This window comes from Mobula hypostoma, chromosome 4, assembly GCF_963921235.1.
Source record: "Mobula hypostoma chromosome 4, sMobHyp1.1, whole genome shotgun sequence".
NCBI classification, from domain to species: Eukaryota; Metazoa; Chordata; class Chondrichthyes; order Myliobatiformes; family Myliobatidae; genus Mobula; species Mobula hypostoma.
Genome location: NC_086100.1, coordinates 126,584,284 through 126,599,696, shown reverse-complemented (window position 1 = coordinate 126,599,696; position 15,413 = coordinate 126,584,284). Strand labels below are relative to the sequence as shown.

The window sequence follows — 15,413 nt, the reverse complement described above, 5'->3', positions numbered from 1 at the left end:
TTTGCTTTCATTCTCCATTCTATTTCAAGCTGCTTTTTGTTACTGCCTTTGAATTCCTAATCACAGATGTTGTAATGAAACACTTTTCACTCTTACCATATCCATCAACATCCACTTCTCATCTCACAGCATCTACAGGAGATTGTACCTTTTCGCTTTGCATCATCTAAGGAGCCATACACTTTGCAGATGAAACTATGATTCACTTCTACAGATTCAATATACTGAATCTAGTACTTTCGATATGGTTCTTTTACGTGGGAGAAACCAAATGCAGATTCGATGTTTGCTTTGTAATTTGCTCTCATTCAGTTGCAAAAATGGCCACATGTGTCCAGTTGCCCATTACTTTTAAATCTTCATTGCATTGCCACTCTAACCTTTCCATTGTGGTTTCTTGCACTGTACTAAATAACCCCAAAGTAAGTTTCCAGCATTCTCATGTTTTAAATGCCTAGTGAACTCAGTGTTTTATATCTCCCAATTCTAACTTTTTTTTTTACCTCCTCTGCCCTTATTTTTTTAATCTCCAGGCAAATACAATGCAATTAATGATGCTTCAACATGCTCTCTGCAGTGACCACTATCATTTACATCGTTTAATCTTTTTCTTGTTCTCTAATTTATTGCAGGCATTTTTTTTCCATAACTCACTTTTCTGTGAAACCCAAATCATTGTTTCTCTTTTTTTGTGAGTTCTGATCAAGGTTCCTTGCTTGGAAGCATTTAAAGTTGTTTCTCTCATATTAGATGCTGCATGACTATTGAGCATTACCAGCACTTTATGTTCCAGTTCAATTTTTTACAGAGAACAAATCATGAATCACTTATTAATCTGTTTTAATGACTGCTGATAAGCAGCTGTAGTAGGGACTAGGATGCTGTGCTATTGAGGACAGTTATTAAAATCACCCTGTCCTGGTTTCTAGGTCTTGTGGCAGTGAAGTTAATCTATGCTCTGAAACCAGCTTTGAAAATGATTTGAAATGTCTGTGCACTATATTCCAGGAGTGTAGAAGTTTTTGAAAGAATTATTGATCTGTTGATCACATTTTAAGCAAATTAATCCAACAATTTTGCAATCTCAATTTTTAATCATCAAGAAATGGTTGTGCTTAGTTGTACTTAGTGCAACTAAAATATGTTTCAAATCTGTAGTGTTTGCTTTCTTATGTCAACTCATTCATGGACTAAGAATATCACAAGTAAATATAACATTACTTTCAAATCACTGTAGAATTTAGGTCCCCTGTATATGTTTGGACCAAGGCTCTGTTAAAATCTGGACCTACTCAGCAGTTATTGGTGAGTAAGAACAGATTAACTGTTGGGGTTATTTGCAGACATTTTTAACCATTCCCTACTTTAATCTGAGGTTCCTACCTTCTTTAAGAAGATCACTTGCATCCTGGTACTGAAGAAGAACAAGGTTACATGCCTTAATGACTGCTGCTCAGTACTCCATTATCAAATACTTTGAGAGGTTGATCAAGGCATGCATTAACTCTGGCCTCCAAGGCAACCTTGGCCCACTGCAATTCACCTACCACTGAAACAGGTCCACAGTGGATGACATTTCCCTGGTCCTACAATTATTTCTGGAGCCATCTGCGTGATAGTGGCAATTATGTTAGACTATTTTTTAATTGACTACAACTCTACCTTCAATGCTATAAGTACAAGTAAACTCATCACCAACTCATCGAGACCTGGGAGTCAGCATCTCCCTCTGCAACTGGATCCTCATCTTCCTGACCAATAGACCTGCTTTTATAAGACCTCTAGTATGATGAGATGGACTCTTGACCTCACAATGTACCTTTTTATTTACCTTGCACCTTATTGTCTGTCTTGTATTTTTTCTGCATTGTTATTTTTTTCACTTTGTTGTACCTCAGTGCACTTAGTAATGAATTGATCTGTATGAACAATAAGTAAGACAAGCTGTTCTCTACCTTGAGTATGTGACCATAATAAACCAATTTTAATTCTGATGTTAAAGAACTGCTTGAAGGCACTTGATGACATCTTCCATCATGATGAAATAGAGTAACTGAGGAGGTTGGTAACAGAGCTTGTCTCAGGAGTGTTATTGTTGGGACATTGCCATTATACTGGTTGCCTTGGGATAGTAGCCAACATAATAAAGGATTACTCCCATCCTGGACATGCACTCTTCTAGTCACTCTCATCAGGCATAAGATATAAAAGTTTGAAAACAACACCATTGGACTCAAGGATAGTGTCTGTTCTGTTATAAGATTTTTAAATAGACCTCCATACAATAAAGATGAACTCCTGTCCTCACAGTCTACCTCATCATGGCCCTTGCACCTTATTGCTTACCTGCACTGTGCTTTCTCTGTACTATTCTGTATTGCTTTTCCATTGTACGACCTTGATACAATTTTTTATTGAAATTATCTGTATGAAGTTGTACACTATAATTTGGTGCAGGTGACAATAATAAACCAGTTGCCAATTATGGCTGGAGGTGAGCTGGTGTGAAGGGCCATTTTTTTCAGCATGTTAGCTTAGGATGCTGTGTAGCCTTTTCTATAATGTCCCCAGCTATTTAAAAATAAATAAATAAATAAATAAATTGCAGGGAGTGATTTGAGATCGCTGAAGACAAGCTTTTATGTTTGCAAGACCCACAGGCTGTTTTGCCTGAAGATTGCTGGAATGTTTCAGCTTTATCATATTTCATCATTGATGGGGATTCTCTTGGAGATGCTGCCTTGTGTTAGCTGTTTAATTGTACACTGAAGAGTGGATATGGCTGGACTACAGAGCTTTGATCTGTGTGATTGTTTGATTCTATTTGTATGGTCTTTTGCTATTTGTGCTTGTAGTCCTATATTCTATCTATAACCATGACATGTCATTTTTAGGTGCTGTATTGCTCCCATCATGTCCTTCTACCTTATAGAACGAGGGTTAATTTTTGCCATGATCGTAATGGAATGATACCTTGCCTTGAGGCCACAAATTGAGATGGAATCCATTTCTGCTGATGACCCAAAGTTCTTCATATTCGTTCAGATTTGAACTGTTTGATTTCTTTTGAATCTTTAACATTTCTTGACCTAATGTCTTAATTTTCTTCTTACTTGAACTTAAACGTGCTTGTTTTGATGCTAGATTTTGTGCAGCCTCTTCATGGAAATTATTAGGAATGTGGCAATTTGATTACAATTCTACATTGAGCAAATGGTATTTGAACACTACATTAAATGTTTTGGTTTGTACTTTTTTAATCTAGATGGGAGTTTTCCATTCACTCAAGAACTGAGTCATTACTGCTTTTAATGATCACTGCTTATAGTGTTTAGGAGGTATTTACAAATTTAAATTGTGGTTCTGGTCAGCTCCTGGATTTTATCTAAGGATAGAAAGTGAAGCAATTGCAACCTACAAACTTACTGATATTTTTGGAACTTAGTTGGCTATTTGCTCGTTTTTAAGAACATTGTCCAGTTTGAATGCTTTCATGCACAATTACTTGTTGACCAATTTACAGAATATGTAAGTGCTTCCTCCCCCTCCCAGAAAACAATGTTTCATCCTTGTGACGAAGTAACAAATGGGCTTTGTGTAGTTACAACATAATTTTGATTTACAATTTCTTATTGACAACCAGATTATCCTTTTAAAGTAAAGATGAAATATTTGGGAACAAGTTTACTTAGAACTTTAACCATAGCAATGTACTTTTGGATGCAAGAAAATAAGAAACTGGTCCCATGTTCTTCCTTTGTGATGAAGACTAATGTGTGACAATGAATAACTGAGGAGAAAGTACAATACCAACCAGAATACAGCAAGAAAGAACTTATGGATTGATTTTGTTTGTTTCAGGCTATAGCTCTACCTCCAATTGCTAAATGGCCTTACCAGAATGGTTTCACTTTTCACACCTGGCTCAGAATGGATCCTTTAAATAATATCAATGTTGATAAAGACAAACCTTATTTATACTGGTAAGTGTATAGAAATATAAATTTCATTTCTACTGATATTTCTTATTGCTTATTTAGTACATGGCTATATGTAGTGCTGCAAAATAACCAGAAAGTAACTTGTTTTATGTAAAAAAAATATCCATGTTAGAACAGGAGTTTTCAGAAAATGTAAAACAAATAAAAATACCAAGAGGTTTTTGGTGTTGTCTTTGGAACTTTGTGTTCAATTTTAATTCTGTAGGCCTGATAAAAGATTCTTTATATTTGTGAAAACATAAATGAAGTTGAATAAGGAAGACTAGCTGTACGTCTATACACTGTGCATAGCTATTTTTGAAGTGGAGTTTTTAATTAGCTCTATGCAAGTTTGCAACATTGAAGTCCTTAAGTATGTTATCTTGTTCATAGCTGGAATTGTTACACTTGAACAGCCTTTCTAAACCTTTTTGCCCTGGAGGAACCCTTGAAATAATTTTCAGGACTCGAGGAAACCCCAAAAATAATTATCAAAGCTCTTTCGAGTAGAGAATGAACTTTTAATCAACCTTTCTTGAAATTAACCTTTCTTTCCCTTTCATAAATTTTAAAAACTCATAAGGCAAACATAATAGATTAACTATTTGAGAGTGAAACCTTTTTAGTTTCCCATTCTGCATCTTGTCCTTGCATTTTACCCACTATAATTTTACATGCTGGCATTATTAGATTCTCACCAACTGTGTGACTTTTCCTTTTCTGGGTAATAAGTTCTGCTTCTAGCTAACTTTACTGACTGTAACTTTATTAACAAAAACTTTACTCTGTTTGTTTTGAGATTCCAATAGCTGTTTAAAATAATCAGCACTTTATTACGCATTATATGGCTGTGATTTGTAGTTAATTGTCTTTCAGTTTTGCTGGAGCCATTACTACATATGTAAGTTGTTTGTCATAGAGTAAACAGAATGGAATTGGACAACTTGGATCACCAGTCTATTGATAAGAAGCTTTCATTGTAAATTGGACTCTTTTGTGTCCATTACCACACTAGTGCAGTGAGATGATTCAGAAGATTGTAGTTCTTCACCATTAACCTCATCAGAATTGTTTGTAGGCCTTGGACTAGAATCCTTCTCTTTTATCTCGCACATTTTCACAAATCGCCACAATGGACCATCAAACATGTCTGTAAAACATGAGTTAATAAGATATAAAAAAGAGCAGCATAATAAATAACTAAATGAGAAAAACACAAAAAAAAACCTCATCAGCCTACTGTCCTTTCTTCCATGCAATACAGTTCTCACCAATTATTAGCCTACTGTCCTCCCCTCCGTGCAATACAGTGCTCACCAATTATCAATGGCCTCCCCTATCTTGCGTCAAAAACTGAGAATGGACTCAACCGAATAAACACGGTCCTACTGCTGACTGATATACTGTGCTGGGAGACCTTAACGAGATTGCTAATGGGGCTGCTTGGTCACTGCCCACCACTGCGAGTGTTGGCTTCGTGCATTATGTGAAGTTCAAAAAAAGCTTTTTTTAATCCTGATCTCTCGTGGAATCTCTAGCAACCTGTCATGGAACCCCGGTTGAGAAACCCTGCTCTAGAAAGTAATGTCAAATCATGTCTGACATAGGTACTACACTGCCTTAATAGAGTAGGATGAGCTATTTATAGCTTCAGTAACCTCTGGTTGTAGTATTCAGTGTACTTGCAATTTTGGAGCATGCAAAGCTAATCACATTGCTTTAATTTTATCTAGATTACTCTGTAGTTTCCACTTAAGATATCGTGTCTCAACATATAGGCGCATGGACCAAATTAGGGCTAATGGAACTACCTTAGAAGGCAACCTTGGTCAGCATGGAATAAGAGATGGGAGAAGAATTAGGCCATTATGTTCCTCCTAAGACCCATTCTCCTGCCGTTTCCCAATAATCTTTTATGTCCTTACAAATCAAGAGCCCATCAACCTCTGCCTTAAATATACCCAATGGGTTGTACTCCAGAGTTGGAATGAACCTAGTGGTTTTTAAAAGCTGACTAATAATGCAGTAACAGTCTCTTTAGCTATATTTGAGAAACCACCCCTAGAAGTGCTTTGGAACCTGGTTTAGCTATGTACCTAGATTTATTTTCAGAGGTCAGTGTCTGTGAATGTCTCTGATTTTCACAAACAGAGAAAGGTTGGAGTTCACATGGAACTGATGGTGATGGGTATAAGTTTGAGATGTCAGCCATTGTATGAGTGAAGTAATTTGACATATTGTTTTGGTCTCTCTGAAACAAGTTATACACTGCTATTCTGGAGCAACCTGAAGGAGACTGAAGCATTTGATATCCTAGTTATGTTACTGCTTCCCTTTGAAAATATGATAGCTTTGTTTGACTCATTTCTGTTCTTGGGGGATTGTTAATGGTTGGGTGGAAAAAAAAATCCATTTTATTTTCCACTTTAAAAATAGTTCATTGTCAGAACTATATCAGTGGTTTACACCCACCCTCTTGCACCAGTGTTTTGCAAAAGTGTGATGTTTGGTTCACTGTACTGTAGGAAATCTACCATTAGCTTGGATCTTGTCATTTAAATATTTAGTTTTTCTGATGTTTCTAGGGGAATTGATAATTGATGCTGCAATTACTTCATTAAGATGCTTATTTCTTCCACTAGCTTCCGTACCAATAAAGGTCTTGGATATTCTTCTCATTTTGTTGGTGGTTGTCTAATTGTGACATCAATAAAATCAAAAGGAAAAGGATTTCAGCACTGTGTAAAATATGACTTCAAGCCACAAAAGGCAAGTATTCACTATTTGATATCCTTTTAGGTTACGATGTGAAAATTTTATTTTTAAGGAATCAGTTTTAAGTTGCTTAATCTCCTTGTGTGAATAAATTATCTATAAACCTAAAAATATTTTTCTGATATTTGTTATTGTTTTAACATAACTTGTTACCCACTTAAAACATTTGATTTAAGTTGGAAGTGTTGCAAACTTTGCAATATCATTGAGATAACTGCATCACATAATGTAGTGTTGATGGCTCAACTCTGGCTGCAAACAAGAAAGAGATGAGGACAGAAATTAAGATGGAAATAAAAAGCAATGTGAGGGGCCCGTGTTTTCATGCCCATGACAACGAATTTGAAGTAAGCAGGTCTATATCTGTACAGTGAAATAATATTGAAATGCTGAAGGAAGTTAAAAAGACAAGCCTAAAAGCATAAATGCAAAATGCTGGAACCATTCAGTAGGTCATGCAGTATCTGTGGATGGGATCATTCATATTTTTGGTTTGCATCCTGGAATTCTGGAAAGAGGAAAAAACAAATTATTTTTAGATAGCATAGAGGGTCCGGAAGTGACTGCCACGTGGCAGTTAGCAATCCTGATGCAATGCCTTTCCCTCTACAGATGCGCTCAACCCACTGAGTTCCTCCAGCTTGCATTTTTGTTCCAGATTTCAGTGTCTGTAGTCTCTTCTCTCCAGTGAACAGTTAAGGTCAGCTTAAATTACTTTGTCTGTGTAATTTGTTGCTAACTGCAAAGTATGGGACATCCTGGACCCAGCTGGCAAAAAGAAAAATTGAGTTAAAGTAATGATGAGGGGCAGAAACAGCCAGTTCTGTTACAAATTGAAAGAGTAAGTTGTCGAAAGTTGTAGAATTTGATACTGAGTTCATCAGGTTGCAGTGTGCCTAAATGGAAGATGTTGCACAATCTTGCATTCCTGTAGGGGACACAGTGCGATCATGATGAAAAGTGGCAGGCAGCAAGAAACTTGTCTTTCCTGCAGGTTTGGTGATCACTTTGCAGAACACTAATCTCAAATTCTCCAATGTGGAGGAGGCAACATAGTGAACATTGAATGCACTGCACTAGATTGTAAGAAGTGCAAGTGAATCACTGCTGTATCAGAATCATGTTTATTTTTGCTGACTTGTATAAAATAACATTCGTTTTGCAGCAGCTGTACTGTGCAAATATATAGTTATTTTAAATTGCCAAAAATATGTAAGAAAAAGGAGTAATATGAAAGGACAGGTGTTATACCTCCACTGTGGGAGGTAGGGACAGAAGAGCAGACCGGGAAGTGACTTAAGATTCCATTCAAAATGCTGAAAGGGGTTGGAAAGGAATGTGCCTGGTGAAGGAATATTGGAGCTCAGAAGTTGAAAAGGATGATCTGTTGATGTGGAGGCTGATGGGATGGAAGTTAAGGACCGGGGAGAGGGGCTGGGAGCAGATGTGCAGGAAACTGGATATGTTGATTATAACTGAAAGATGTATGTCTAAGCATGTGGAGCACTCAGAACTAGGTAGATGAATTAACTTCACAAATGGACGTAAGAAGGTATCGTATTTTTGCAATTATAGAGACATTGCTGTAGGGTGATTAGGGATGGGACCTGAATATCTTGGGGTACTTGTTATTCAGGCAAAAGGGTGGAATTGCAGTGTTTTAAAAAAAGATTAACTCAAAGCACGTGGCCAAGTGGTTAAGACATTCGACTAGCGACCTGAAGGTCGTGAGTTCGAGCCCCAGCTGAGGCAGTGTGTTGTGTCCTTGAGCAAGGCACTTAACCATACATTGTTCTGCGACGACACTGGTGCCAAGCTGTGTGGGTCCTAATGCCCTTCCCTTGGATAACATCGGTGTCGTGGAGAGGGGAGATTTGCTGCATGGGCAACTGCTGGTCTTCCATACAACCTTGCCCAGGCCTGCGCCCTGGAGAGTGAAGACTTTCCAGGCACAGATCCATGGTCTCGCAAGACTAATGGATGCTTTTATATAATTCAAAGAACTGTGTGGAATCTGGATCTCAGAAACTGTTGGTGGAGGGTGTGTATAGATCCCCATACAATATTACCAATGTAAGTGATGAAACTAAATGAGAAATAAGTGAAACATGTGATAAGTGTACAACTATAATAATAGGTGACTTCAATCTACATTTAAATCGGACAAACCAAATGAGAAATAATAATGCAGGGAAGGAATTTCCTGTGTACTCTTTGTGGCTTTTTTCATCAGTACTTTCAGAATTCTACATGAGGGCAGACCATACTAAAGTGGGTATTATGTAATGAGAAGAGTAATAAGTAATCTGTTGTATGGGATCCCTACGAGAAGAGCGACTATCACATAATTAAAATTGTTCACTAAAGTGGGGAGAGAGAGAGAGAGTTGCTTTTTGAGATCAAGCCCTGGCTAATAATGAAAACTATGAAGTTATGAGGACAGATTGGCTGTGATAAGGTAGAGAATGTTACAAGACTAATTGTAAATATTAGGGGATGAATTACAATGACTATTTATTATTGGCTGGTGCAAAAAATAAAACTGGAAGAGTGACTTAACTGACTCAGGGAAAAAAAAAACAGACACAACAATAGAAAATAGGAGCAGGGATAAGTTAACTGGCCTGTAAAGCCTGTTCTGCCATTCAATATGATCATGGCTGATTTGTTACGTGCCTCAGATCCTTTTCTGTGTCAATTCCCCATACTCAATTCACTGGATCCACCTCCTCTTTAAATTTCTTTGGTGCTCCATCTGCACAAACCTGCAGGGTAGTGAATTCCACAGATTCGCCATCCCTTAAGTGTGTTGGGTCATCTGAGGATCAATAAAAAAATTGGTAAACCTGAGGATTGTGAACAGTTATCAATTCAGCAGAAGAGGACAAAGATATTGATTAAATGGAAAACAGGATACAAGACCATAAGATATAGGAGTAGAATTAGGACATTCACCCATCAAGTCTGCTTTGCCATTTGATCATTGCTTATTTATTATTCCTTCTCAACCCCATTCTTGTACCTTTCACTCTCTTAGCATAGCGGTTCTGCTTTCCTCCCACAGTCCAAAGATGTATTGGTAAGTAGGTTAATTGGTCATTGTAAATTGTCCTGAGATTAAGTTAGGGTTAATCAGATTTATCGGGGGTTGCTGGGCATTGTTAAATAAATAATAAATTACTTATCAGCCTCTAAATACATCAATGACTTGGCCACCACAGTAGTCTCCAACAATGAGTTTCACAGATTCACTAGCCCCTGGCTAAAGAAGTTCCTCCTCATCTTTGTTCTAAAGCTATATCCTTTTATTCTGAGGCTGTGCCCTCTGGCCAAGACTCTTCCACTATTCCTTACCACATTCACTCTTTACAGCCTTTTCAATATTTGGTAGGTTTCAATGAGATTCCCCCCCCCACCCCAACCCACCCATCCTTCTAAGCTCCAGTGAGTTCAGGCCAAGAGCTGTCAAACACTGCTCATTTGTTAACCCTTTCATTTTCAGGATAATTTGCATAAATCTACTCTACACTCTCTCTAATGCCAGCACGCCCCCTTAGACATGAGCTCAACACTACTCATAATACCTCTAATACCACAGACTCAACTTGCAAATTAATCTTTAGGGAATCCTACACAAGGACTCCCAAGTCCCTTTGCACCTCAGTTTTTTTGTATATCTCTCCATTTAAAAAATATTAACACTTTCTTCTACCAAAATGCATGACCACGCACGTCCCGACACTGTATTCCAACTGCCATTTCTTTGCCCGTTCTCCTAATCTAAGTCCTTCTGTAGCCTCTCTACTTCCTCAAAACTACCTGCCTCTCCACCTACCTTCATATGGTCTGCAAACTTTGCAAGAAAACCATCAATTCCATCATTCAAATCATTGATATGTGATGTACAAAGAATTGGTCCCAGCACAGACCCCTGTGGAACACCACTAGTTACCACAGCCAACCAGAAAAGACTCCCTTTATTCCCACTCTTTGCTTCCTGCCAAGGATCCACTGATTTATCCATGCTAGAATCTTTCCTGTAATACCATGAGCTCGTAGCTTGTTAAGCAGCCTTGTGTGGCACTTTGTCAAAAGCATTCTAAAAATCTAAGCACACAGCATCAAGCGATTCTCCTTTGTCTATCCTGCTTGTTATTTCTGCAAAGAATTCCAACAGATTTGTCAGGTAAGGTTTTCATTTGAGGAAGCCATACTGACTACGGCCTATTTTATCATGTGTCTCTAAGTACTGCAAGTCGTTATTATTCTTAATAAACAACTCCAACATCTTCCCAACCACTGAGGTCAGACTAACTGGCCTATAGTTTCCTTTCTTCTCTTTCTCTCCCGTCTTGAAGAGTGGAGTGACATCTGCAATTTTCCAGTCTTCTGGAATCATTTCAGAATCTAGCGATTCTTGAAAGATCATTACGAATGCCTCCACAATCTCTTTCAGAACTCTAGTGTGTACACAATCTGGTCCAGGTGACATCTACCTTCAGACCTTTCAGTTTCCCAAGAACCTTCTCTCTGTTTATAGTAATTGCACACACTTCATACCCCTGACACCTAGAACTTTCATCACTGCATTTGAATTCCACAGTGAAAGCTGATGCAAAATAGTCAGTTTGTCCATTATTTCGTTGTTCCACATTACTACGTCTGCAGCATTATTTTCCAGCAGTCCAATATTCACTGTCGCCTCACTTTCACACTTCAGGTATTTGAAGAAACATAAGTATACACTACTCTGTGATTAATTTTCTTCCGAGTATTCACAAAGAAACACAATAGAATCAATGAAAAGCTACACGTCAAAGATGGACAAACAAACAATGTGCAAAAGACAAATTGTACAAATACAAAAAAGGGAGAAATAAATAAATAATGAGAACAGAAATTGTAGAATCCTTTAGTGAGCCCATAGATTGTGGAATCCGTTCAATGTTGGGGTGAGTGAAGTTATCCTTTCTTTGATGGATACTGCTGTTCTGGGATAGCATTCCTTGTGAATGTGGTCAATGGTGGGGGAGAACTTTACCTGTAATGGTTTGCGCTGTATCCACTACTTTTTGTAGGTTTCTCTGTGCAAGGGCATTGGTGTTCCCATACCAAGCCATGATGCAACCCTTCAGTGTGCTCTGTACCGTGCATCTATAGAAGGTTGGGAAAGTTTTAGATGACATTGCAAATCTGCGCAAACTTCTAAGAAAGTAGAAGGGCTGCGGTACCTTCTTCGTAATGGCAGTTATGTGCTGGACCCAGGACAGATTCTTTGAAATGTCAACGCTGAGAAGTTTAAAGTTCCTGACTCTCTGCACTTCTGATCCTCTGACAACTGACTCATGGACCTCTGGTTTCCTCCTCCTGCCGTCAATAATCAGCTCTTCGTCTTTCCAACATTGAGTCAAGAGTTGTTGTTGTTGTGGCACCATCAATTGGCCAGATTTTCAATCTCCCTCCTAAATGTTGATTCGTCACCACCTTTGATTTGGCCCACAGCAGTGGTGTCATCAGCAAGTTTGAATATGACATTGGAGCATTGCTTAATCCCACAGTCATAAGTTTAAAGCGAGTAGAACAGAGGGTTAAGCACACAGACTTGTGCACCTGTGCTGATAGTGATTGTGAAGGAGATGTCATTGCTAATTCATACTATGGTTTGCAAGTAACGAAATCAAGGATCTAGTAGCTCAATGAGTTATTGAAGCCTAGGTCTTGGATTTTATTGATTAATTTTGAGGAGATGATTGTTTTGAATGCAGAGTTGCTGTCGGTGTATGCATCTTCACTGTCTAGATGTTCCAGGGTTGAGTGAAGAGCCAATGAAATGTCATCTGTTGACCTTTTGTGATGGTAGCCAAATTGGTGTGGATCCAAGTAATTCAGGCAGGAGTTGTGCTTAATCAACCTCTGAGAAGAAAAGAGGGCTAGAGTGGATATCAGACTGCTAGAAAATTACACTCGGGCGGTAGCAACTGGGAGCAAAGATATGGCAGACAAATGTAAAGTATTTTACATCAGTCCTCACTGTGGAATACACTTGCAATATGCCAGAAATTGCAGAGTGTTGGGCAGAAGTGAGTGTAGTTGCTATTACTAAGGAGGTGTGCTAGGGGAGCTTGAAAGGTCTGAAGGTAGATACGTCACCTAGACCAGATGGACTATACTCCAGGGTTCTGAAAGAGGTATCAGAAGAGGTTGTGGAGGCATTAGTAATAATCTTTCAAGGATCATTAGTTTCTGGAATGGTTCCAGAGGCCTGGAAGATTAGAAATGTCACTCCACTTTTCAAGAAGGCAATGAAGCAGAAGAAAAGAAATAATAGGCCACTTAGCCTGAGTTCAGTGGTTGGGAAGATGTTGGAGACACTTGATAAAGTTGGCCAAAATCAGTATGGTTTCCTTAAAGGGAAATCTTGCCTGACAAATCTGTTGAAATCCATTGAGGAAATAACAGGCATGATAGACAAAGGAGAGTAGATGGATGTTGATTACTTGGATTTTCAGAAGGCTTTTGACGAGGTGCTGCACATGAGGCTGCTTAACAAGACAAGTCCTTGGTATTGGCTGGCTGGCAAGAGGCAAAGTGTGAGAATAAAGGGTGCCTTTTCTGGTTGCGTCCGGTGACTTGTGGTGTTCTGCAGGGGTTAGTATTGGGACCACTTCTATTCACGTGTGTCAACAACTTGGATAACAGAATTGGTGACTTTGTAGCCAAGTCTGTAGATGATAGTCATAATCATACTTTATTGATCCCGGGGGAAATTGATTTTCATTACAGTTGTACCATAAATAATTAAATAGTAGTAAAACCATAAATAATTAAATAGTAATATGTAAATTATGCCAGGAAATAAGTCCAGGACCAGCCTATTGGCTCAGGGTGTCTGACCCTCCAAGGGAGGAGTTGTAAAGTTTGATGGCCGCAGGCAGGAATGACTTCCTATGACGCTCTGTGTTGCATCTTGGTGGAATGAGCCTCTGGCTGAATCTACTCCTGTGCCCACCCAGTACATTATGTAGTAGATGGGAGACATTGATACAAAGGTAGGTGGAGGTACAGGTTGAGGAAGCAGGGAGTCTGCAGAAAGACCTGGACAGTTTGAGAGAATGGGCAACGAAGTGGCAGATAGAATATAGTGTAGGGAAGTGTAAGGTCATGCACTTTGGTAGAAGGAATAAATGTGTAGAGTCTTTTCTAAATTCAAAAATTGCAAGTGTGAAGGGAACTGGGAGGAGTCCTTGTGCAGGATTCCCTAAAGGTTAACTAGGAAGGTAAATGCAATGTTAGCATTTATTTTCAGAGTACTAGAATATAAGAGCAAAGATGTGATACTAAGGCTTTATAAGGCATTGGTCAGATTGAATGGAATATTGAGTGCAATTTTGGACCCTTAAAAAAAGATGTGCTGGCGTTGGAGAGGGTCCAGCAGAAGTTCACGAGCCTGATTCCAGGAAGAAAGGGTTAATGCATGAGGAGCGTTTGGCTCTGGGCCTGTACTCGCTGGAGTTCAGAAGAATGGGGGTGGGGGTAGGCGAACCTCATTGAAACCTATCGAATATTGAAAGGCCTAGATAGAATGGATGTGTTTCCTATAGTGGGGGAGTCGAGGACCAGAGGGCACAGCCTGAATTGAGAGACGTCGATTTAGAACAGGGATCAGAAGGAATTTCTTTAGTCAGAAGGTGGTGAATCTGTGGGATCATTTGCCATGAACTGGTGTGGAGGCCAATCATTGAGTCTATTTGAAGTGGAAGTTGAAGGGTACTTGGTTAGGGTGTAAGAGGTTATGGTGTAGGCAGGAGGGGTTGAGAGGTATAATAAATCAGCCATGATGGAATGGCAGAGAAAACTTGATGGACTGAGTTGCCTAATTCTTCTCCAGTGTCTTATGATCTTATTTTATCATTTACTTCTAAGTACCCTGAAACTTCATCCTTAATAATGGACTCTTAAAATATTATCAGCCTATGAAGTTAGGGAAAACACCCTATAGTTTCCCATCTTTTGCCTGCCTCCCTTAAAGAGTGGACATTTGTGTTTTTCTAATCCTGTGGAATCATTAGACTTTAATGATACTTGAACGATCACTACTAATGCCTGCACAGTCCCTTCAGGTACCTTTTTCAGAATCCTGGGGTGTAGTGCATCTGGTCTAAGTTTCCACCTTCAAACCTTTCAGCTTCCCAAGCATTTTCTCCTTAGTAAAAGTGACTACGTTCCCCTTTGCCCCATGCTCTTCTTGAATTTTTGGGATGCTGTTTGTGTCTACCACAGTGAAAACTGTTCCTCTATCATTTATTGTATGTGTTATTCAGTTCACCTGCCATTTTTTTTTTGTTCACCATTACTATCTCTCTGGCATCATTTTCCCGTGGTCCAATGTCCACATTGCCTTTCTCTTTTTTGTTTTAGATAACCGATGTTCTTTTATATATTATTGGCTAACTTGAATTTCATCGTTTTTCCCCTTATTGTTTTTTATTGTTGCCTTCTGTTGGTTTTTAAAAGCTTTTCAATCCTAGTACTTCATACTAGTTTTTGAAATATTACATGACCTTCTTTTGCTCTATTGCTATTTTTGACTTCCGTCATCAACCACAGTTACTTCATCCTATCTTTAGAATGGTGCTGGTTCTTTTGGATGAAAGGAAA

At 38.7% G+C, this 15,413-nt stretch overlaps 1 protein-coding gene across 2 annotated transcripts in view; it reads left to right on the top strand.

Moving 5' to 3' along the window:
- lrba (LPS-responsive vesicle trafficking, beach and anchor containing) overlaps positions 1 to 15,413 on the top strand; it is an 849,775-nt gene that overhangs the window by 38,195 nt on the left and 796,167 nt on the right. For both annotated transcript variants that reach the window (XM_063046460.1, XM_063046459.1), the window contains exons 5-6: positions 3,862 to 3,983; positions 6,623 to 6,749. In XM_063046460.1, the coding sequence (XP_062902530.1) occupies positions 3,862 to 3,983; positions 6,623 to 6,749 (249 nt within the window). The remainder of the gene's footprint in view (positions 1 to 3,861; positions 3,984 to 6,622; positions 6,750 to 15,413) is intronic.